The following is a 26240-nucleotide window of genomic DNA, read 5'->3' on the forward strand; positions in this document are numbered from 1 at the left end:
TATGTGATCTGATTTCTTGAGCAGCTCAGCTTATCCAGGAGGATTTTCCAAAGCTTTTCATAGGCTTTTAAACTATGGAACTTGAGAAATATTTTTAAGGAAAAAACCTCCTTGGTGATTTCAGCTGTTACCACTCTAAATTATGAAATGTATCAGTTCCTACAATTTCTCAGAGTACATATTTTACTGTTTAAATAAGTGAATTTTTCCCTTTGGTTGGTAATTGTCATGTAGGAGGCATTATGAACAAAGGTTCATATTGCTATAAGATAGTATAAAAGCCGTAATTGTAAAGTGAACATTACTTTGCAGGAAAAAATAGTCTCGCACTCTTTTGTTAATAAGAAAATTCATTCCAGATATGTTGAAAAACATGCTATTTCTTTTCTTTCTGTTCTGTGGATCCCTTCTGAATCAGTTATTTTCTTTTCTCCAGCGGATATGGCCATTCTGGTACTATTGTGTGTGCTTGGTTTTAATGAGCTTGAAAGTTTTTCTTGTCATTGACTTACACATTTTCACAAAATTTCACTACTGGATTTTTAATAAATAATTTTTACTCATTTACATGGTTACTGATAAATAGTAGAAAATAGTAACTCTGTGCAATATTCCAGGCACTGATAATCTAAAAAACACATGAATAATCAAATTCTTATATTCTACTATTATAAGTATCATAATGGTGAGCCCATTTCCTTTTGAAAAAAAATTAGAAGTATGTTGAAGTCCATCAACTGTATTACCACTGTTAAGAAAAATCAAAGCAGATTTCTTTTTGTTAGCAGAGAGTACCATGCAATTTGGGGCTTATTAAAACTCATGTGATATTTTTTTTTAGAGAGAACATATAAATATCAATGATTAAATTCTTTTATTTTGTGTTTTGTTTAAATTTTATGTTTTATATTCCCATTTTTATTGTAAATGTTATGATGGACTCAGGTGGATTTTGTTTGATTAAACAGTAGTTCATTTGTTCTAAATAATTTTACCAATAATATATTGACAAAAATTCCACAAACAAAATTGAAGTATAGTGCTTCTGTCCATGGTTTGAGGGCTTTCTTATTTCCAGTGCTTTTTTTGTCCAGAAGCATGCTTTCCCAATGCATAGTTAGAGTATGTTCACTTCCGTTGCAGCCATTTGGGCATTAATTTGTACACATACTTTCTCTGTGAGTGTTTCTTATCTAAGTAACACTTCTACATAAAACCGTAGGGGGAAAAAAAAAATAAATTCTGGCCTTTCCCTTTGATTTTGGAGACATTTACCACCTTTTGCAGTGGAATCTTTATTTTTTATGAATAGCTCTTAAACAAAGAGAAGTAGTTGCACTCCTATAGTTGCACTATAAGTGACAGTATAGTAATAATAGTAATTCTTCATCTGTCTTTATGTAACTAAGTTTCTGGGAGATCATCATCACAGCTGTAGCTGATACAGAACAAAACAGTTTATAACCAAGGGATTGTTTCTTTGCACGATGACTTACCATCTTTTCTAACCCTTTAATAACTATGAGCTTTGAAGTTTTTTTAATTTCTGTGTTTTCTCTCTCACATGGGAATAATCTATTTGTTTAGTCATAACTACATTAAACCTGGATTCATATAATCCAGTCTTATTACCAAATCACAAAAGATTGTAGACTTGCTTTCATATAACTGAGGAATCGTACATTTCATAAGTTTTGCAGAATTTTTAAACTTGATCAATTTCAATATCTGAGTTCTAGTGAAAGCTGTCACCTATTCAATTACAGTAAAACAAATTGATGTATATGTGGGTGTGAATAGGTATGTGCACATATATGTGCAAGGCTGTCCAGATGTCATACCTAAAAGATATGTTATTAACCTGAGTTCAGCTTCCTGTGAACACACCGTTATTTGTGCTGTGCAAGCAGTTCCAACCTTATTTTGTGTGGATGAAAACAAGAGTAGACCATCAATGTCCTAAAATTTCAACCAGCCCTTGTTTCCCCTTTCAGTCTGGGAAGTCTGGAATCATCAGGCTTTGCTTTGAGAGACACCTTTCTGTCAGTAAGGAATGTGGTACAAACTGTTTTAAGACCAGTTAATTCTCTGTTCAGAAACAAGGTAAAAAGAATAGGAGAGAGAGAGATAGGAACTGAGGACAAAACTGTCCAGTTGGGATTTCTGTAACACTTCACATATCTGTGGGATGTTCTTATGTGTTGCATTTAAGACTGTACACTTTATCATTTATATGACAAAGTTTCTTTATATGTTATGTTGAAGACCCTGTGAGATACTTCTAATGCATTTGAATTAAAAAAAAAATAAATAAAAAATTATGACTTTCATTTTCTGAGGCTTTATACAAATGTGCAGTGGAAGTGTTATATCCAAGAAAGAGTTTATCAGAATTTCATGTTAAGCAAGTTACTGACAATTTTTAGTTTGCTTGGGAATAGTATCTAAGCACAGTCCTATTTTACCAAGGGGTTTGCAAGATCAATTTTTGGCTGAATCAGTCTGTGTGGTGTTGTGTATAATCCTATTCTAACAGCCAGCTGATCGTGGGTCACAAGAATCCATGTATGGGACATTGGGTTTAGTAGAGTGCTGTACTGGGAGTTGTCAAACAAAAAGCTTCATGTAAATGAGCAGATGAGAGACTGTAGTGCAGCTTTCACTTAGTTAAGGTTTTAACTTTGGCTTCTCTCACAGGTTCTCTCTTTTAGTATCCAAGAAATTGGCATGGTACACTGGAAAAGTACAAGGAGATTTAATTAGTGGATGCATTGGGATTACCCTGGGCTGCTATTGCATTGTGCTTTTTAGGTTTTCAAATTCTCTTTAAGATTGACAAAAAAAGCCCAGTTTATAGAGTCGTAGAAATGCCAGAGATTTCTGAAAGGTGCCATGCGTTCCCCAAAACATTTCAGCTGAAAAATGCTTCTTATTTTCCAAAGACACAGCAGCACATTTACCATTTAGTGAGCATTTCTGTGAGTACAGAAAAACTCCTACACATTGAATCAGAGTCTTTAAGTATTTTAATTTTTTGTGGCAACCATGTATAGATGTGTGCCACTTAAGTACAGAAATGCAAACATCAAAAGCATCACGATCATTTATCCTGTTGTGTCTCCTGCCATTTATTCTAATGGTTGCTATAAAAGCTGTATCAGCTGTCCAATAAGTAAATAACATTCTCAGATTAAAATCATGGTCTGTTGTTTGGAAGTTGTTGAAAAAATTAGTGTGATGTCCAAGGATATTTGCCAGAAGTAAAATTATAGATAGTTATAAGAGGTAGGAAGAAAATTAATTCTTAAAATAAAGTTATTGCAAGCCTGTTTATGTTTTAGTCCTAATTTATTAGATATCAAAAGAGTCTTTTGTCTAGTTTTCTGTAAATTGTATGATGCCCAGTAATGGTTTCATTTTTCCCTTTCCCACAGAACTGTAGAGAAAAAAGAAATATTCTATATATTGCCATGTAAAATAAAAGGCCCAAAAATGCCCTCCTATAAACTAAACAAAATAAAATAAAAAAAGAGATAAAGGTTTGCTTTTTTCTCTGGTGGTTTTACAAATAATTTTTTTGGTGAGTGTACAGGCAGGGTATTTTTGTGCAATTAGATTCTGCCTCCTATTTGATAAGAAAAAGTTAAAACCCACACATGCAAATTGAATTTGCATTCTAATATAAGGGGAAAGAAATGACACTGCACTTGCTAAAAAGTAATTTGAGACCCTTAGGGGATAAAAAACCAAAACAAAAGATTGTAGAAACATCAGCAGCATGTCTTTCTATTTTTCTATTACTTTTTTTTCCAATTTATAGCTACATTCAAATTTCTACTATGGACTTCGTTATTATTGAACATAAATAAAAGCATTTTTCTGGGTTTATTTAATGTAGAAGGATGATGATCACCTATTCTACATTTAGCCATTATCTGTGTCAAAATCATTCTTCTCTTGTATATGTTTTGTATCTTCATATATTAAAGACAGTGTACAATACATGACCCTAGCACCTAATTGAGTTCTAAGTAATTTTTAAGGAGAGAATAATTTTATATTATTTGTGCTTACACAACCTAAATAAGGGCAGTGAGCTTTGGTAGTTTGATTTTCTTTGTCAGCAATTTCAAAAATTATGTCTGTATTTTAAATACATATTTTGAAAATCATATGACAAAAAGTGTATATATATAGATGTCTTAGCTTTTGATCACAGAAATGTGAAAAAAGGATTGAATAAAACTGTTAACTGAATATTATAAGCAATTTGTGACTTTAATTCATACACTAGAGAGCCTAAAAGTTCTTAAAATGAGAGAAATTTCACCAGTGTTAGTGATTTGTAGGGTTTTCTTTGCTATACAGGTTGGTCATGTAGTTAGCAGTTTTCCTTTTGTGTAATTCTTGCAAATTATTGTACTTTAGTATCGGAGTGAGAAGTATTACAGTTGTGAAGAACTATGACAACATTGCTTCAAAAAGATTAAGACAATTCAAAACTGCATAGGTTTACAATTTCTCCACGGTTTTAACTTTTAATACTTTTTGTGCACGTGACTATCAAAGCAAATGTGCCATTTGCTTTGGTGTTGATTTTTTGTACCACAAATAGAACAATTTCATTTTGGAAGAAGGTTATGAGTACTTTAACTCTGTGTGAGATGTGGTTTTGCACAATTTTATTTTTTCATGGGACTGATTTCTGCTACTACATCCCAGTTTATGCATACTGAAATGTGGCATGTTTGGTCTGTGGTATTACATACGGCATATTTTTATTATGCAGCGCCTTCTAAAATAACACGGATTGCAAAACACCCTTTAGTCCCTTAGGGTCAAGTCTGCCGACATTGCTGTTTAGCACGGAGTGTTTTCCATTGAGGGTTTTGACAGGAGCCCTGCCTGCTGAGTGCTCTCAGGATGAGCTGGGGTGGCTGGCCGTAACCCGAGCTGTGTCTCCTTTCCGTGTGTTGTCTGCAGAGCCGGAGAACACTTGCATTAGCTGCATTGATCAGCCCACCTCGCAGCTCATCGTTTAGGAGACAATTAATACTACCTTGTAAAGACTCCCCGGAGCATTTCCTTGGAGCTGGATTGCTTTACACAGAAACCACAGGCGATGGTGGCAAAAGGGGAGGGAGCCAAGTAGGGAAAGGAAAAAAGGCATTAAGCTTTGTCTAGGAACCAAGTTTTACTTGCTGTGGTGACTTTCTCTTGTGGCAGTCAAACTCCCTTTTCTGAGAAAGCATTTGGAAAAGAAAATTAGCTGTATTTTGAAGCTGATTTGTTGAAAAGGTGCTGTAAGAGGTCACAAAAATATTTTTAAAATCTTCCTCTTGAGAAATATGCATTTGATTGGGAGACTTTTCTAACTTGTAGTTAAAAGTATAAACATTCTAATTTTAGAGTAAGGATTAATAATCTGACATATTTTGGTATATTGGTTGACATGTTTTGATTCTAATATTAATTATTTTTAAATAACATTTTGGTAGACAAAAAAAAAAAGTATGTTTCTTATTCTGTCTTTTTTGCTGTAGTGCTTCTACCAGTGTTGAATTTCAGTATTGCCTGATACTTAAGATAAAAATCAGATTTTCAGTAGATGTGAATATGTTATCTTAAGAGCAGGCAAGGCTCTTAGTGTGCTTCTTCATCGTTAGGTAATAAAATATTTAATATTAGAAATCATCCACAGAAGCAGGTGAAGAGCATTAACTAATAAAACCCAGCTTTTTTTTTTGGAAAATTCCTAAGGTTGTCATACTGTTCTCTGTTAATGTATGTTGCACTCTTATAAGGAGCATATCTTAAGATTATAAAAGCTGATTATATAAACATAAAATTGATAGGAAGGGAATTTTATGGAGAAGGTTGCTTCCCACTCTTGTGCATTAATCTGTGTGATTCCATGCAGGTTCTACAGTGGAAATGAGGCCAACCAAGATGTGATGAATTTCAGAAATTGTTGCAAACTTGTATTTGCCACATCACTTTACATTGTCATTTTCATTTTCTTAGGTAGAGTGAATGAATTTTATGTGAGAAAAGATTAATTTGTGTCCTTATATCAATAGTATTTGCTAGGCATATATCAATGAAAAAAATTTTATTTATTTTTGTGCTAATTCCATGGCTCAGATTTGTTACTTTGCTCTCCCTCTCCATAATCTTGAAGTAAAATAAGGACTGACACTGAATAGAGATATGTATCTGGCTTATCTTTGCAACACAATCAGTTTTATGGTACTACTATATTTTTAGGAATACACCAGTATCTTGATAGTTCTTTTTATAATTGTCTTTTGTTAATAGAACTGCTCTACTGATATTTGAAGACAACAGTGAGGTGATGAATACAAAAAAAAAAGTTGTGTATGATGGAAGTGTAAAGAATATATTTTTGAAAGTACAGATTATGTGAAATTTTAAGGCAGTTTTACTTGAGCGTGTAAGTTGTCTTATGTTGGTATTCCTGCAGAATGAAATTGGAATTTACAATATTCCTTTTCAAGTTGGTTTTGAGGGGTTTAGGGAGTTTTTTTCCAACTGTTTTTCAAATCAAAACTGATTTTCTGGAACCTATTTAAGTGGTTTGATATGTGGAATACAGAACATGGATTGTTTCAGTGACGTGTCATACTCTTACCCTTAGGACTGGTACTGGGAGGTTTTACATTTGTTTAGTGAAGATGTATCAAACTGTAACCCAATATGTAAAATAGCCTTTTTTTTCTACAAGGTCATATAAAATCGTCTAAAACCAGTCTTATCACAAAAAAAACCCCCAAAAAAACAAGGAAGTATTTCCCACAGTTCTGCATCCATCTTCAGCCATCTTGTAGATGTTTTAAATAAGAAATCAACAGATAAGAGCTGGTGTTGATTTTTTGTAGCTCAAACAGAATAATTTCATTTTGTAAGAAGGTTATGAGTACTCTGACTGATGTTATCCAGGCTGACTTGGAAAGTTAGTGACCATGGGATCTACACCAATAGTTGTTTAAAATACCTTCACATCATCAGTATGTTATTATTCGGAAATCTCTCCTTTGTACTTTCAGGGAGGTATTGCTGGTTGGTTTTGCAGCATTTTCTTTGGGTGCCATCTTTGTGCCCTAACCGAAGCGGTTTGTGGGACCTTGAAGAGTCCACACCATTCAGATGACTTTTGGTATTTGCAGGTACTACGGAGCGGGTGTGTCTGATCCAGGGAACAGTCGAAGCACTAAACGCAGTTCATGGCTTCATTGCAGAGAAGATTCGAGAAATGCCTCAGAATGTGGCCAAGACAGAGCCTGTCAGCATCCTACAGCCTCAGACCACTGTTAATCCAGACCGCATCAAACAAGTGAGTTTTTGCTTGGGAATAGAGAGTCACAGCAGCTCCTTAGAAGCCTTAAAGCTTTAGTGCTGGAAGGGGTAAACGTAACATGCTCTTTAACAAAATGTTATCTTAGACTTTATTAACTTTCTGATACTCTTTTTCCCTTGTAACTGACATGTTCCGTGTTTCTCAGCAGTTCTTTTAGACAGTGTTTTATAAATTCCAATGCCATGCTCTAATGTTTTTTTCGTAAACTTTTCTTTACTGTATAAGGTGATAATAGACCTCTAGGTTTTAGTTAAAGATTGCCGAATTTTAAACTCAAATGGTGAACCCTATGTAAATCTTAAGTGTTACTAAAAATCACAGATTAACTGAATGTTCTCTACATTTATGTATACAAATAAAAGAGAAAAGGTAACTTCTTTTTTTTAGACCCTAAATTAGATAATTTAATTCTTGCCTCAAAGAACTTTAAAGCATAAGGATAATTCACTTGGGAAGTTTTTTACAAATTTGTTTTATGTTTTTTTTGAGCATCTTTTTGCCTATTTTTTACAGGCTTCATTCATAATCTTTGGATACTGCAAAAACTATTTGCAAGCTATTATTGCCCTTGTTCTTTATTCTTTGATTTTTCATACAAATTTTAATTTTAAAATTTTACTGTGTAAGGAGAATGGGAAATATGCATCATACAGGATTGAAAGTTACTAGTAAAATTTTGTCTTGTCTCTCTATCCTGTAGAGAAAAGATTTTAGTTTCTCATCTGTCCTATATGGGAAAAGATTGTTTTGTTCTTCTATGCTAGTAAGGTTCAATTTCCTATAATTTGGTAACTGCGTGCAATTATTTTACTTTGTATACAGTGACATACACAAAATGCTTATATAAAGATGTTTTTTCAGCAGGATGAGTTTGCAACAGACTGCTTTAGATGGATGAAACTGTGCACAAACCGTTTATATGACTTCTAGTATTTACTATTATTTGGTTTTTTTCTGTATGCGATAATTTTGCATACAAATTACTCTAGATAATTTATAAGAAAATATTAAAAAGAAAGCCCCCAATTTTATCAGATTAGTTTCTCAATTGTTAGACATTAAAATGATTATGCCTGAAAGATAGAGGAAGATCTGAAATTGATCTATATTTTGAATGGATTTTCTACTGATAAAATATTGGATTTTGTGCCAATATTTCTTAATCCAGTGGGAAATGAATCTTCTCTATTACTATAAAAAGTGGTTTTCCCATTTTGAATTGAAATGAAGCTAGTTTTTTAGGTAAGTCAGTAAGATCCTGAGAAACTAGATTAAAGAGCTCTTTAGTGAAATGTCTAAATAATTACTCTGTTTGTCTGAAGATGATATATCTTGTTGTCCACACTATTTCTTCAGAAAATGTTTTTGCAGAGTTGTTGAGGTTGTTTTTCTTTTATTTTGGGGGCTTGTTTTTTCATTGGTTGGTTGCTTTGGTTGTTTGCTCCGTTATTGCTGGTTTGGTTTTTTTTTTTCCTTTTTATTTTTTTTCTCTTTTTTGAAAGTTTGTTTAGTTTGGGGTCTGTTGGTTTGAAATGTTAAGTTCACTTAAATTCTGGAGGGATGGATTAGTGAATGCAGTCACTGCTAATGAAGCTAAGAGAGACTAAAATACAATGTGTACTAGCTTTGCATCTTAAAATATAAATATATTACTTGTATACATACAGGTGCATCATATAACATCAAATATTTGGGGACATGCATGTGCATATATTAAATAATTTTAAAAACAATGAATTTTTAAAATTTTCTTTTAATGACGCAATATCTGTTTATGATAAATTAATACATTGTAAATATTGACTCAATCTAAAATTGACTCAAACCTAAAATCCATTATTTTTACCAAGATAGGGAATTGTTAGCTTAGTTATTAGGTAGTATTTGGAGTGAATTAATCTGTCCTTCAGTGTCAGAGTATACTGTACCTTAATGAAAGATATAATACCTTGATTTAAAAATTTAGGAGAATAATATTTCATGAGAGGTTGTCGTGATTTAGATCTCCAGTGTTCTTATTTTCTTGAGAGCACAAATATGACAATTTTATTTAAATTATTAGTAATATTTTAATACTAGTAATTTTGTTTTGGTTTGGTTTTGGTTTTCTGTTTTTTGGGGTTTTTTTTAATAAGCCTTATTATTTGTAATTTCTTCATTTATGCAAAATTTTCCGTGGTTCTTCTTGTCTTAGAATATTGCCCAAGAACACTGACACACAAAGTGTTACATTGCAGATTGAAGAAAATGTAAAGTTATCTGAAAGAAAAGAATTTACCTTCATTTAGGAACTCTAAAAATGTTTCAGTCAAAAAGAAGATGTAGTTTTCTCCCCATTAATAAAGATACCAGTGGTTGAAGTCTTGCAAAGCCACTCATGTCTGTATGAGCATGCTGCTCTCATTTCTCTGTTGGAATTTCTCTGTCTTTGGCTGCTTTTTCAACACCCACCCTAGGGAAGGGAGCTCAGAAAGAAAATGTCTGGTTATAGATTCAATGAAGAAGGGCAGTATGTTCAGTCTTTGCTGACTACTTGAACTTCAGCACTTTCTGTTTTCTGGAAAGGCACGGACACAAGAGGCTGACTCTGGCCTGGCATCTCTCGTTACTAATGAAAATCACTCTCTGAACATTCTGTCCCTTTAACTTCAGCTTTTTCAGCTGCTGAAGATTTGAAAGCAAATCCATATGCTTCCTTTTGAGCCTTCTCCAGTTTGTTTTTTTGTCTCTCCTAATCCTTTGGACTTATCAGTAGATACCAGGGAGTTCTCTCTTCCAAGCAGGTCTGATAGATGTTTAATTGACAAATGTTTGTATCTTTTATATCTACACAACATAGACAATCTCTGTGGATGTCAGCCATCTGTTATTTCTATAAGTATCATTAAGCAATAACCAACTGGTTCCTATGCCCTTTTTCTTTCCAGAAACTGCTATGAGCATTTAGCCTCCTTTTCCTCTCTATTAATTATTGTCATACAAACTCTTTCAAACCATATCATAACTCACAGGCACAAAAACATGTTTTCATAAGAGATCATGAGCCTTTGTCTTTGTAATCAACATCCAAAGCTTTAAATTTCACCTCTAAATTAATAGGAACTCTTATGAAAAATGGGAAAGGGTTTTTAAATTTGTTTTATCACCTACTTTAGAAATTATTACAACTTTTTTGTAGGCTAGTTAAATTTTCCTTCCAGCTTTCAGTTGTAGCAGGTAGCAGATGTTGTAGCAGCCTGTCCAGGAAGCGCATGGAAACAGAGATGGCCATTGCTGAACTGTGCATTTTATGGAAGCAAGGAGGACCTATCTTAAAGATGACTGTGCTTCAGGCAGGAGTTCGCACTGTTTTGCCTTCTGAGATCCCTTCCTACATGAATGATTCTTTGATTCTATGAAATGTTTAGGTCTTTTTAAAATGTAGAGAAGGATTTAGAATTTTCTCCTCATAAATCAAGGAAGAAAACTTTAATGTATAAATAAAACTTTCATGTATAGAACTTCCAATTAAAGTTTTCACTGGAACTAGTTTCACTTCAGCTTTTTCAGTAGATAATTAATGTCTCATGAGTTAAACCTCTGTTTATTAATCATGGCCCCAGTTACTTTATTCAAAATCTACAAAAGTTATTGTTTGAACTCAGATTTGTGATTTCATATTCCTCTATTGAAAACAACTGCTTTTACTCCAGAAAAATTGATCAATAACAAAAGAGAAAGCTTAATAATCTTTAAATAAAAGCTTTTTCTTTTAATGCCTCTATAGAACCTGAGTTTAAGAATACACAGCTGAAAATATTGGCTTAAATGGAGGAGAGGGTTGTTGGTTTGGATTATGAGTTCTTCAGACTATAAAGTCTCAGTAGACTTCATAGAATCATGGAATGGTTTTAGTTGGAAGGCAAATTAAAGATCATCTGGATCCAACCCCTGTGCCAGGAACACTAGACCAGGTTGCCTTATCCTTTGAACAGTTCTTAGGATCATCCACAATTTCTCTGGTCAACCTCTTCTGGTGCCTCACCACCATCACAGTAAGGTTTCCCTCTAATATCTAATCTAGATCTACCTGTTCCAGTTTAAAAACCTCATCCCTTGTCCAGTCACTACTCTATCTGATAAAAAGTCTGTCCCAGTCTTTCCTATAGGCCTCCTTTAAGTGATGAAAGTCTGCTCTAAGGTCTCCAAGAATCTTTCCCGTCTCTAGAATAAACAATGCCAATTCTCTCAGCCTGTCTTCAGAGGGGATCTGCATGTATCACTGATCATCTCTGTGGACCTATTCTGGTTCTTCTCCAGCAGGTTCATGTCTCTCCTATCCTGAGAGCCCCAGAGGTGGATAGTCTCACTAGAGCAGAAGGACAGAATCACTTCTCATCCTCCTAGACACACTTCTGGTGCAGCCTAGCGTGCAATTTTCTTTCTGGCCTGCATGTGCACATTGCTGGATTGTATTCAATTCTTAATCCATCAATATGCTCAGAGTCTTTCTTCCTTAAGAAGCTGTCATTTGTTTCTTAAAAAGCCTATCCCTTATGAGAAACCTTTCTTTTCTTTATCATCCATTGAAAAAAGTCTGTCACCTAGATGAATCTTACTAAACTGTATAATATGAGAAAATTAAAGTTTTCATTTAAACAAAAAATAAGTAACTTCATAAATCACGGTGTCATCTTTTCATCTAGTTAAAAACTTATCATAAACTTTTTTCTGTTGTGAACAGAGGTGAAAAACCACACCAGTTGTCATAGTTATAATAAGATATGCAGGGGTCTTCACAGGATGCAAGAACAAAAAAAACCTATTTAGTTCTGTATGTTGAATCCAGTTGCAAAAGTTTTGTCTTCCATAAAAATATTTGTACTTTATCCTGTCCCTCATGTGCTTAATTCTGCTGGCAGATCACTAGTTCTATTTTCTGTTTCGTTTCAGCAATGTTGAATATAATCTCAGTATTTATGCAAAATTTTGTCTATGAATGCAGTCAACTTTGTAGCTGTCTATTAATTTTTCTGTGCTTCAAAAGTGGAATGAGAATAGAATATTTTTTTTTGGGATGAACAGCAGCATTCAACTTCACATCAATTTTCAGTAGCGTTTTGGTTCTTCAGAAAATTCTTACATTTTCTCATGCCTTCTGATGGCTTTGCAGTTTTGGTGTATCTTTCTGTATCCCAAAACATCCCAGAATGAAGAGGTAACCTTCTCTTTTAGAATGAATCTTAAACCCGTATCTTATAGGCTTTCTCATGGCTGTGCCTAGTTACATACTTCAGTTTACTGTTATTTCCATGTAACAGCGCCAGATCTCATAGTAGTTCTGTGTTGCTCTGACAAGTTTTGATGAAGGAGGAGGTCCTCATTCTTTTTTGTCCCTTTTGCTGTAATAGTAATTCTAAATTTTTCCTTTCATCCAGAATTGCTCTGGTGATCCAAATGGAACCTGGTGGTTTGCTTCAAGCTTCTTATCCCATCTTGTCTTGGACAAAACATGAGATAATCTTTCTTCACGGTCATATTTAACCATACTTATTTCCTTTCTCAAAGTCAGGTTCCCATGAGTTCATAAATACAGATGAGTTACCTCTTAGTCTCTCTGTATTTCCCTATGCCCTGTCTCTTCTTCCACTCAAAAGCAAAACTAAATGCAAAGAGACTGAAATACAATCAAAATTTATTTGTTCTTTACAGAAACGAAAAGGTAGGAAGAAAAAATAGATCACTGAAGTCATCAAAGTAGCCTTTTTACAGTCTGAATTGTCAGCACGTTATTAATCCTTTATCCAAATTATATTTTTTGAAATGTGTTATTTATTCATACAGTCATCGCCAAGATACGAATCTTTCGGCAGAGTTACAGATTAAAGGAGATCACAGCAGATGTGAAGAAGACTCTCTGTTTAGCAAAGCAGGAGTCTGTTAAGAAAGGTTTGTCTCTGATATTGTTGAAAGCCTAGTAAGTCAGTCTTGTAGGCTGTTGAGAACAGTGGGGCCTTGCAGTTCTCTATTTCATTTTAACTGCAGAAGGTCTTAAGCTATTTAATGCATTTTTTTTCAAACATAACACCTTTTCCTAAATTGCATTAAAATATCGACTTAAGCAAATTAGTTTTATCACAGTAATTTCAGTGATTAAAAGCACCAATATTAATATGTGCAGGACTGAAACTAAGTATTAGGTTAGTCTTAATAGTTATTTATTGCCGGTAATGTTATTACCAAGATCTCCCTTTTTTTGAAAGCTCTTGTGAGAAACTAGAAAATGGTAAGCTGTAAATACAGTCTCACCTTCACATTTAAATTATATTTTTTTCTATCTTTCATGTCTGTAACCCTATTTCAAATAATATTTAATTTTCTCCCTTTTCTTTCTAGTCAAAAATATATAAATATACTAGTAAGTACTGAGAGTTGATTGTCTCAGTACAGTTTTATTATTTATTACCCATGGTGTAAGTATTGAAATTTCTTTAGTGTAAATATGTATATAAGGGTGTCATAGTAACCAAAAGAGTACTCCGAGACCTTTGGAAACACCATGCAGATGGACTGCATGTATCTATATTGCTATGGTACAGCTATGTCTTCACTCTGTTAATCAAAAAATATCAAGAATGGAAATGTGATTTGACCATATTTCTGCACACCCTTTGGTGTATTGTGCTCGCTGAGAGAAGTCTCAGTATAGTCAATGCTTGAGCACAAAAAAGTAGTTTGACAAGATGCTACAACTCAAATATTACTAAAATAGAATTTTATTTTTAAAAATTAGGCTCCTTTTTAAGTACTTAAAATCTGTTTTCTCAAATACGTGTTCTAGAATGGTAAAGTTGGAGCAAACAACACTGTAACCTGTAACTCATTAATTGTCTCATAACTAGTAGGAAAGGTAATAGTATTTAAGAAAGCAGAGAAGTTTAATTTCATCATGGCTTAGATTATACTATTCAAGAAACACCTTAAAAAACACTCTGCAAGTTTTAGTAGTGGTGTGTGGTAGAAATTCTAACTTTTTTCCCTATAACATTGTCAGTAGCTGACCTGCAATTTCAGGAAATCCTCAATTACCATATGGAAGTAGCAGACTCAAAATTTGAAACTTGTAATGTAAATTCATCTTACAATTTCTAACCTGTTTATACGTCTCATTGTCAGAAAACTAACTACTAAATTTGACTGCTTGCTTAATGCAAAAGATTTGCCAATTTAAAAGCAAAACCTCAAAACATTCTATGCTGCATAGTAAGTCAGAATATTGAGTTCTATCTTTCTTTACGAAGCAATTTTGCTGAAACGTTCTTGCAAAGCAATTGAGACTGTATAATACTTATCAGCCAGTGAAAATTCCATACAAACTCCAAATACCTGGCTCTGGTGATGACTTTTTAATGTTTGAAAAATCACTTTGTGTTATTTTGATATGAGAGAAATAAATAGATGTATCTTCAGAATTACATGGAAGCTTGAAAAGAGATTAATTCTTACAAAACACTGTCAATTATTTTTTATATATATACGTGTATGTGTGTGTATGTATGTGTATATATATATAAAAATAAAAGTAGTTATGTCAGTAAACAGTGTAAAAGAGATCAAGCCTCAAAACCTGTTATACAAAGGAACAAAGCACCAAAAACACAAGACAAAAAATAATTATTTTCAGTATTTAGCCTTTTTTTAAAATAAAAAGTGTTTCTCATAGTTGATTATTGATCATTAATACAGTCTTTGCTTTTAAATTTATTAATCTGGTTTTTTCCATTGTATTTTAAGCAAGCTTTTGCTAAAATAAATAATGAAGTGCTTCTACATAGTAGATGTTATAGTTCAACAGTCACCTGAAATGATTATTGCCACTCCCTTTCTCATCATGGCCATATATTTCTGTGCTTTAGGAAGATTGATATGAAATGAAATCTGAGATGTTTCCAGTTTCATAAATCATCTGTGGTATCAGTGATTGTCATTATCCAGTGTTGAAGTGTTCTACATATTTCCCTATAAATCCACTAGTTAAGTTTGATAATGACTGTGAAGAACAAACTATTTTTCCTTTTAATAAGCAACCTAGCATACCAAAACAACATATAGTAGCATATGTGCTAGTTAGCAGTAGTGTTGATAACACAAACTATCCGTTTTCTGAAATATTTTAGTCAAAATATATTAGCTTTTTTTTTATTTTGAGGATTTCAGGATGGAAGTTTAATACTTAACTACAATAAAGAAAATCTATTGGAAGTATGAACAATTTTCCATTATTTTTAGTTGAGATTTTTTTTGTTTTGTTTTTTTTTTGGGTTGTGTTTTTGTATTTTTTTCCTGTTTAGATTTAAAAGATAAAAATCAGTTCATTGCAATTTCAGACTTTGGTAAGAGAAATACTGCATCATCTCACTAAAATCAGAAATATAATGCTATATCTGAACAAGCTTAGCCGTGTACTACTGTGGAATCAGACACATCTTTTGCTAAATAATTCTAGACCCTCACAAATGGACCCCTCATGATGGTCCCATGTTTGGTACATAAAGACATTGGAGAATACTTTATAATTGCCTTGATTTTTACAGTGTGGGATGCCTGCTGACCAATAGCAGTTTGCCAAGCTGCATATTTTTTATAAGGTCCTATACGTGATATTTTCTACATAACCATCATGAGAGTCCCAGTTGGTACTTAAACTGTTTTAATTTGTTTTTATTGTTTTACAATGAGTAAGAAGTCGGAAGCACAAAATAGGGATCTGTTTCTTAAGGTTTTACTTTTCCTGTTTTGACTGCCTGTTTATGTACAAACTATGAAAAATGGATCTTCATACTGTTTAACATACATCTAAAATATTTGTGTGTGCATATGTACAAGCCCATATTTTGCTAATACATAACTTTATGCATTCACAGTGTCCCAGCTTTCTCATATGCATTAAGAGTTTTAGTGCAAAAGTATGTATACCTATTTAATGAGGGACTGTCAATGATTGTAAGTAACAGAACTGCTGAAAGTGTGAAATTTTGCTTTATTTATTTCTAAATAGTTTTGGTTAGTAACTATATTAGCATATGATAAATTCCACTGTATAGCACTTTAACACTTATTTCTTGACATAAAAATAGTGTAATTTTTGATATAATATTTATATATTGAAAAGATGTCACAAACATGCTTTGAATAAGTATTGTATGTTGTGTTTTGAAAATTGGAATTTTACTTTTTTACTACATTTATAAAAAGAATAGAAGAGTTTTTCTGTCACGATCTAATAGTTTTAAAGGAGAAATGTGTATATAAAATTTTTAAACAGAGCAGTGCTTTTTTAATATGTTCAAGAATTAATGTTAAGCATATGTATATTATTTAGAAAAGATTATCAATAAATATGACTCCTAATTCTTTTTTGTGTTTATTTTGAACACAGAACTGTAATAAGCTATTGACCTTTGCTCAACTAAATGAACGTTTTTAACACTAATCATAAATATTTTGTAGTTATTTGTTATGAAGGTATTAGTTGCTCGTTCATCCATCACGAGATTGATGCTTACATTTTTTCACCTGCTTCTAGATTAAAAAAGATCAATGAATATTTTAGCAGTTAGAATATTGCCAGAAACTCGGTAGCTTCAGCGTAACTGTTGTAAGGTATGGAACACAGTTTGCTGGCTCTAACTCTTTACTGTAGAATGGTGCTTTATAAAGTGCCAGAGTAAATGTCTCAGCTTCTTTCAGACATTGGCCTTGTTTGTTCATAGACTGATAACTGTTTCTAGTGTGCTCATTGAACTTGCTGGAATTTTTCTTTACTTATAGTCTTCATTTTCCCCAAGAGGATGAGAGAGGAAAGAATATATTCCTCATGTGGTCAGCATATTTTTGAGTATTTATGTGAGTTCACCATCTTGATTTCAAGTCATGAATTTGTTTTTACATGCATAAGCATGCATATTTACATGCATTATTTATCCAATTGACTTTAAATTCCATTAAGTTCCAATGAGTAGGAGAAAGATTTTGTCTTAGGCATTTTTTATTTCTTTTAATTTTCTGGTTATGTTATTTTGTTGGTTTATTTATTTTTTTAACTGTTCAGTCTAAGGCTTGTAAAGGTTGATTTGCTCCTGAACTGCTTTGTTCCCAGACATTGCCATCTTCCCCAACTACCACCAAGTCCTCTCCATCTGATCCCATGACCACCTCCAGAGCCAATCAGGTACAGTATCATCCTACCATCTACACCATACTTTTCACGGGTGACAGCTTGCAAACTGGAGAAAAAGATATGGTGGGTTAAGGATTTATTCGTTCATTCACATATATACACCCATAACCATAGATATCTAACTCTTGTTAGAAATTGGTAAAGTAAATGGAAAAATATTTTGCTTCTTTTAATTTGTTTTGGTGGGCTTCATTAAAATCTCTGATGAAAGCAAAGTATCTTTTAAAATAGTTGGGTTGGTTTTTTTTCCATTTGATAAATTGCAAGGATACAAAACTGGTGTGTTTGTAGACAGAGTAACTCTTGGTTTATATATGTTTGTGTATATATGCACACGCGTATTTACTTCCTGGATCAGTTTTAAATTATAATAGAATTACCCCTAAACCCATGCTTAAATAGCTGGAATTCAACACAGCAATGGCAAACTGACTTCCTAATTGCAGAATTTTGAAATGTTTGTGAACAGTAACATAGGGGCATTATTTAAATTTAAATATTTTAAATGAAAATTTAATGATGAAGAATTAAGTAAAATTAAGTCTCTCTAAAAACATGCTAAACACATTGAAGTTTAATTCATATCATATTTTTAAATGCATAAAGTGTCCTTTTAACAGCATGTTTATTCTACTGATTTATTTTTATTTTAACTGGAAAAGTCCATGTCCAGTTGATTGTGTCCACAAATTATCATATTATTTTCATCTTCCCTATAAAAGTCGTAAAAAATTGCTACATACCATGCTTTGTAGAACTTATTCATGCTTAAAAAATATCTAATTTATTTTTGATGTAGTGTTAAACTTAATGTACTTTTGTATTTGAATAATGTAAGTATTTAGTATATGCTGAGTTCCCACAGTCTGTTCCCACAGCTGAATGTTGCTATCAGATCTTGCCTAAATAACATCAAATATGAGAAAAGTTTACTTCACAAGCTAATTTCCCCTGAAAGTTAACACTGTTATTAATTACTGATTCTCTGATTTTTTTTTAACTGCTTAGAACTTGCTGGTATATGAACAAACAATTTCACATGAACGGAAGCGTATTAAAGCATTATACTTTTGATCAACACATGACATTTATTGAAGGTGGTGTCAAACACAGAAAGTAATGGAATTTAGAAAGAAATTGTATAGATAGAGGCACTACTAAGAAAAATAAAGGTTGTGATATCCTTGACTTCAACTTAAAAGCCTTCTTCATCAGCCTGCTTCCATTCCAGCAACAGTTACTTGGCTTCATCATCATTAAATGACAAAGATGAAATCTTTGCCAACACCTAGGGATGTTTTATGAGCTCTGTTCAGCTTTTATTCTCTCTCTCTTAATTTCAGTATTTCGTTTATTTTAATTAGGAGGTTTTGAAAATGAGTGTAGAGATTGTTTTTAAAGGGTTCTTACTATTTTTCTTTCACACTTTTTAAAGTATATCCTGATGATCTTTATTTAGAGAAAAAGGAAGAAATGCTTTTATTTACAGGATATACAATTTGAGCATGTTAATTAGCATAAAAGAAGCACCTACTTTGCATCTGTTCTATGAATTTTATGTTATCAGAATTATAGTGTAGTGTATAAACTTTAAATGACCTTTCAATAGCTAAAAATACTTATGTTTATAGAAAGTTGTTCTATGAGAATATTGTCAAGTAATATAGCTAAATTCACAGGCTAAGTGACATATATGCTTTGTGTCCTGTCTGTATCCCAAATTACATATTTTAATGCATTTTATTCATAACCTGTGCTCAATTCAGTTTTCATACAAGTAATCAAGACCTTTTTTGAACAGCACCAAAACTGTATATATGATGAAGAGTAATGCGTTCCTTAATTGACTTTTGGAACTGCTTTTATTATTAACTATTGAAACTTGTACAGGTTTATGATTATTTTATCCCTTCTCATATTTTCTAGTGATTTCTAGCCACTCCAGCAGCAAGCACAAAGCACATGATAAGGCAATTAAGGCCTTTCTGTTCATTCTGGTGATAAGTGACGTCACTGGCAATTGTTCCCAGGCTGTAGTGGTGATTAGCATTCAGCACCAGAGTATCCACAAGTATCTGCACTGCGGCTGTCACATGGAAATAGGTTCCAACACAATCATCTCAAACCTGTCGGCAGCCACATGAACTCCCGACAGGAGAGTATCAGAGAACAATAGTAAATGTTTGTTTTGATATGTGGCCGTGTAAGATGGCTCTCAATAGAAAATAACCGTTCAGGTATGGGTTTGCTCACAAGATGGTATATTATGATAACATGAGAGAGCTTAGTTAACTGGATGGATGTCAGGAAAGTCAGCATTAAGGTGTAAGATGAATTCACAGCACACTCTGTTGTGTGGATAAGGCAGCATATTAGGTTTAAGATCATTCAAATTCATGTAATGTTTTAATCATGGGAAGACATGTTAAAGATTAGAAAGGTGATTAAGCAAGCTTTAAACAGTACGTTATGCTGGGTTGCTGTTGGAGTGAGATTTTTAAGCTGGGCTGGAGGACTCCCCCATAAGTCATTGCAGTTAGAGAATTGTCAAGTCTGTGCTTTATGAGAACAGCTGATGCGAGCCTTGTGCTGTACAAGCGTGTCAGTTGTGTTCCCCTGACAGAGCTTGAACAATTTCTAGACATGCTTTTTAATACAAGAAGAAAATAGCTCTGCCAACAGAGGTCAGAGGAAGCTAGGCAGGAAATCTGGCGTATATTAGATCTTCCTTTTAATGACTCACTTTGCCTCCATTCAGATGAGGTCATAACTCTTTTGTATGGCAGTATCAGCTTTTGATGAATTGTTTTTGGAAAAATCCAGTGTTCATGAACTACTTGTTTTATGATTCTCAAGGAGAGGATAGTCTCTAAAAATGCCTTATCTAGTGGAAGAAAATTTTCTTTAGAACTGTCATGTTTTGCATTATACTGAGTTGCCTTGGGTGCAACAGAAACCTCTTCACTGGAAGTATTTCTCTCTTTAGTTCTTTGTTCCGGGAAGTTATACATGTGTCAGTATTATTCTTGTAAATGCTTTGTTTATTTTTTCAGTGGAAAAAAATTGGACATTTATTCACATTAAAAATCCTACACTGCAAACTTCCCAAGGAAGAAGGAACCAAAGATGCAATAGAATTAGAGGCAATAAAATTTCCAGTAACTCTTTTTTCCCCCCTCCTGTCTGCCTATTGCTGAAACTAACTCAATCTTTCTATACTTCTGTTATAATCTTTCTAAGCTTCTGTTACACCCTCACAAACTTGGTTAGCTTTGCTTATAGCCAAACACTGATAGACATATAGCTACAGCAGTGAAAATGTTCTGCTGATGCCCCTGGAGCTGGCAGAATATAGCTTTGCTTTTATTTAAGAAGGAGGAAATCAATTTGGCTTCTCCAAAGTACACTTCAAGAGGTAATTTCATCTTTAAAGTGATAAATAATGCACTAAACATCATATAGAACATGCTTACTTTTCCTCTGTAGAACCCAGTGGAGGTACAAGTTTTAATTGTTATTTTAGCAGTTGACTTTAGATAGACTAGTATTTCTATATTTAAACTCTATATAGTTTTACTTATTTACTTTATTTTCTTTAAATCTTTATTTAAAGATTTTTTTTCTTTTTAGTGCCTGCTTTACTGAGGTTACTTTAATTTTAGAGGGAGAAACACATAAAGCTAAGCTTTTATTTCTCCTTTGCCTATTTGATGTATACCTGTAGAGGACACTTGCATGTCTTCTTCTCCAGTCCTCCCTGTCTCCATGAAGTTGGTACCACTGTTGACCTTTGCTACTGGCTTAAGAGAATAAAAGGGCCAAAACACATGTCCACACTTATTAATGAGTCAGGAGAGTAATGGCTAGGAGGCCTTTTTCCTTGTCTTACAATTTAGATAGGCTTAAGCTTAGCAATAAAATAGGATTTATCATAGCAAACTTTGAGTCATTAACTTACTATAGAAACCTTTTATTTTTGCTTTTTTAATAGCACTATTTTTTGCCATGGCATTTGTATTTTTTACAATTATACCTTCAATTTGGCTGCTTTGTTATTGCACCTGAAAATCTTCTTGTATCATTTAGTACAATGTAATACAAATTTTGTGGGGTGCAGATAGGTGTAGATTTTGTTCATTCAGTTCTCAGGTTTGCTTTTTTTGTTTGAGTATTTATATCTCATCTTGTTGCTGCAATGTCTGTAATAAATAATACTTTTCAACCTTTTCACATGATGGGACTGAGCCAGTGTTCTTGGAACTGCCTGTACTCAGCAGGTACAGCACGAGCATATGACTATTAAAATCCTGGTATTTGGAATTTGTGCTTTTGGCTCATATTGCCTCTTTATTTTATGCAAAGTCTATAGCTTGCAATGTGATATAATAGTACAGATATAACTAGAGACTGGGAGATGAATTGATATTTTAATGATCGATGCACCCGATCTCCCTCTCTGACTTTAATGAACCGCCCTATCCCTGATGCAAAATTGCTTGCAGAAGTTTCATCTTTTCATTCCTAACAGAAAGGTAGAATCTGAAAATAAAGGCAGTCCATAAAGCATACTGATAGCTTTTAAAGGGTTGATGAACTCACATTTGACATAACTTCTTGTGGGAGGAGGAAGAGATTGGAAAGAAAGCTTTGTTTCAGTCTTCTGTTATCATTAGGACATGGATTTTTAAAGTATGTATAATACCCAGCTTCAAATGATTTCTTAATTAGTATTTTAATGTTAGTGCACAAATACTGAGCTTTAATGATGATCCCAGGATACTCAATAGCCATCGTAGGTCAGTGAGATGTTATCTCAATTTGCCTTGGAAATTTGATATGAGGCTTATTTAAGATATTGTGTCTTGGATATTTTAACTTTAATATTAATCTATTTTTGTTTCCCTGATTTTAATGTCAGTTGTTAGGGAAGTGTTGAGAAAATCTGTTTTCTTTAGAGGTCTTTGACATATTGACTAATGCTGGATGGATCACTTGATCTTTCCAAATCTCAGTACTGTGTATTAAAAATCAAAGTCAATATAAAATTATTTAACATTCTTATAAAAGGTGCTATAGAATTAAAAATGTGGTATAAATTTAATTTGATTATTAAGAATATTTGCTTTGGTAATTCTCTGAGATAACAATTTGACCTTTTGTGAGCCAATCTGATTCATCACTGATAAATATGGACATTCTATTTACATCCAGATGATGCTGTCAGTGGTCTACAATACAAACCTAATATTCTGTTTGAAAGAGCCTTTATCAAATATACAGTGTTTTATATGCACCATGATTAAAGTATTTAGTGAACAAGCTTGTTTTAGTTTAATAAGAGAGAGTTCCTTTTTTGATTGCAAGGTGCCTATGGCACACTGTGGATAGCACATAATAAATAATGTTTGAGACAATATATCTAGAAAAGGCTAGGAAGAATTATTCTCCTGTTGATGTGAGAGGATTCCAGCAGGGGTTCCAGTGGTTTAGATGTAACCTTTCCTGATTCTTTTCAGCTGGAATCCTTCATTTAATGTCTAAACTCTAAGCAGAATTAACCTACCCTCCATGGACTAACTGTAGACTTTCTTCAGGTCCTCATTTTAATACATTACTTGTAATATATTTGTTTTGTCCAATGTATTTATTTTGTCCTTTAACCATTTTTTCCAGTATTTTGCAGTATATGAGCTCAGTGCTTGTCTGCTTTGTTTCCTTAGAATATATATTTCAATTATATAAAATGTTTAAATAACAATTTAAAAAATCTTATATGCAAAACAGTTTGGGGATTTTATTCTTCTTATTGTCTGTTTCAATTTTTCCCCTTGGGACAAGTATGTAGGTAATAATTTGGGTTCATATTCCATACTCTTTTCTTTTTTTCTCTCCCACTGCACAGCTATTATAAGGGTCACTGTTTACTGTTCCTGTCTTAAATGTAGGAGAAATGTCAGGAACTTTCCTGAGAAATGGGGAAAGATGTAGATTCTCATTGCTAAGTCTCTGAAAACTACTGGCATGTCATTCATAGGATGTCATAAATGACCTGCCAGTCAGTCCTGTAAATAAAAATGTGATTCCATGTATCCTGTTGGAATTTTATGCTTGGTAATAATTAGAAACACTTAGTTTCCTATTTTATCCCCTTTTCAAAAAGATATATGTTCTCAGCATAATAGATAGAATTACTATTCCCTTATATTAAAATGGATAAATGTCTTAAATCAATATCTCCTCATTGATCTCCTCCTTTTAAACTCTACCTGGTTGTTAGATTTTTTCATTGTTTTCCCCCCATAGATAAAAATCCAAAAGTAAAAAACAAAACAAAACCCCCACATATAAAAGAAAAAAAAAGAGAAAGTCTGTGTTTATGAAGACTTAGATGATTTAGAAAACATAAAAATCTTAGTGTGACTTTATGAAAGCTGCTTTTGATTCAAATAATTTATTTTAAGTCATTATTGCTTCAGTTAAGATGCTGAGATCATTACTGTTTAAGTACATTTATGACTTTCATGGGTTTTATTCACTTTAAAATATTTTGTTGTCAACATGTAAAAAGAGGATGCTTTTTTGGATTGAATGCATTCTGTTTAGACTGCTAGGATTATCATCATCTTGTCTTATTTAAGTTGTTTAAGAGTTCAAAAAGTCCCTCACTTAATTTAAGAAGTTCTTTTATTTATGAATATTTGTAGATATGATATATAGGCTTTGGCATTTTTCCATGTCCCCATACTAAGAAAAGGTCCTATCTGCTTAGGAAAAATGATCATTAAACATATAAATTTTGGAGGGCATACATTTTTCTCTTTGTCAAAATATGATAAAGGTTTTCAAATGTCCTTTGTCAAAGTGTGTTTAATTTCTTCATGTTCTGTGTTCCTTTTAAAGTATAATTCCTTTACCAATACAAAATTAAAAAGAATAGTGTGTTATAAAATTCCAAAATAATATCCATGTTCACGTTCCATCCCAGATAAGCTAGAGTGAAATTGGCAACACATTACTCTGTGATCTTACCAAGGTTAGCTGTGACTATGAGTTCTTAATACTCAGATTTAGTATGGTAGATGTACTGTTTCATTCAGAACTGCTATTGGGTGAAAAATCCAGCCATATTCCCAGATGTACAGTCACTAAGTGCCTTCTTTGCTGTTTGAACAACCCGGAGGAAATAGAGGAGCAGAGCAATTTCCAGAATGCAAATCTGGGTGACTTTTTTGTTGTTTCTCTGCTGCATAATCAGTCACATAAAGGTTTGACTCCAAGTTTTCAATTATTTGGAATTTAATTTAGTGACTTTTAGGGAGTTCAGAATGTATATTATCAAGGGTTGTATGAGATTGTGGAAAGAAACACTGAGCCTGTAGAGCTTACTACACCAGGACAGATCCTTTACAGCAGACTGTAACGTAGAAAAGACAATACCATGTTTTTCTGTCAGGTGTTAAGTTGAGTGAGACATGATTAGGCCTGGCCCTGGAAGATCCTGCTTGTTAAGTAATTGGGTTTTTTGCTATCTGAAATACTTTCATTTTCACATACTGTTTGTAGGTGTAGCACTACACTTTGCTAGAGGCAGGCTGCTAGATGCATTGTCTGTCTTCTGCATGCTTTGAGAACTCATCAGATGGTGAGAAGTCATATATAGAAGTGAGACAAAGCCACCAATTGTAGTAGGTCTCTGCCTGATTTGAGTGAAAAAGGAATGTTCTTTGTAAATCATGGAAGCAGGTTGATGTATTGCACTATAGAGAATAAAATGTAGAAGGTTTTTCCTTTTCCAGAGGTTAGCTGCGTCTGTTGGGACCTTTGCCTGAAGCATTGCACCCTAGATTTCAGATAGAATATATCAAAACAATATGTAACTGCATCTTATTCAGTAGTATTATCCCCTAGTTTGGGGCTTGTAGATATTTTCACATTTGTTGATTTTGGGTTTGGTTTTGGATGGTTGGTTAGTTGTTTGTTTGTTTTTTTTCTCTGAAAGCAAATTAGACCTCTGACAAATAATAGCAGATATTAACAGGCATGGTTTGCAAATACTGGATCAATGGGATTATTGTCACTCTAAGTGCAAGGGTTCACTGGTCTGTGACCTGCCAGTGATTTACATTTGAATCTTTGCAGCCTTGAGGAGTATTAGTCTGGAGGTACAGAGAGTCTGCTGCCTGTTTCATCTGTTTTCCCCTGCTTCTCAAATGGCACTTCAGTGAATGCAACCTTGGAGATCAAAGTCTTGCTGAACTATTTTTATCAAACAATAATACACTTCTATGTGATAAATTACTCATTCAAGTGAACTTACTACCTGTGATTTGGATGAGGTTAGAAAAATTTGGTTGAGATTTTTATTTTTTTAAAGCTTCTGGAAGCCTGCAAATCCACTACAGTGTCAATTCTTCTTTAATATTTTTAAGTAGCATAGTACATAAGCTCAGTGCTTCTCAGCTTTTTATGATTATCTTTATTTTTCACTTAAAAAACATATAAATGCAGTGAGAATTGATTGACTTTATCCTCTTTATAGTAATTTTGATAACAAATTAACAGCTGCCCCCTACCCATGAGATACTGAAATGCAGTCTCTATATGGGGTCTTTTAAAGTGTTGCAGTTAGGGAATTAAACTGGT

General features: G+C 33.2%; 1 protein-coding gene across 5 annotated transcripts in view; it reads left to right on the top strand.

The window, feature by feature from the left end:
• Positions 1–26240, top strand: part of NOVA1 (NOVA alternative splicing regulator 1) — a 145629-nt gene that overhangs the window by 100403 nt on the left and 18986 nt on the right. For 4 of the 5 annotated variants that reach the window (XM_039704718.1, XM_039704720.1, XM_039704721.1 and 1 more), the window contains 2 exons: positions 7188–7354; positions 17517–17588. In XM_039704718.1, coding sequence (XP_039560652.1) covers positions 7188–7354; positions 17517–17588 — 239 coding nt within the window. The remainder of the gene's footprint in view (positions 1–7187; positions 7355–17516; positions 17589–26240) is intronic. The other variant, XM_039704719.1, reaches the window with a different exon arrangement.

Source organism: Passer montanus, unplaced genomic scaffold (assembly GCF_014805655.1).
Source record: "Passer montanus isolate IOZ18808 unplaced genomic scaffold, ASM1480565v1 scaffold18, whole genome shotgun sequence".
Lineage (NCBI taxonomy): Eukaryota > Metazoa > Chordata > Aves > Passeriformes > Passeridae > Passer > Passer montanus.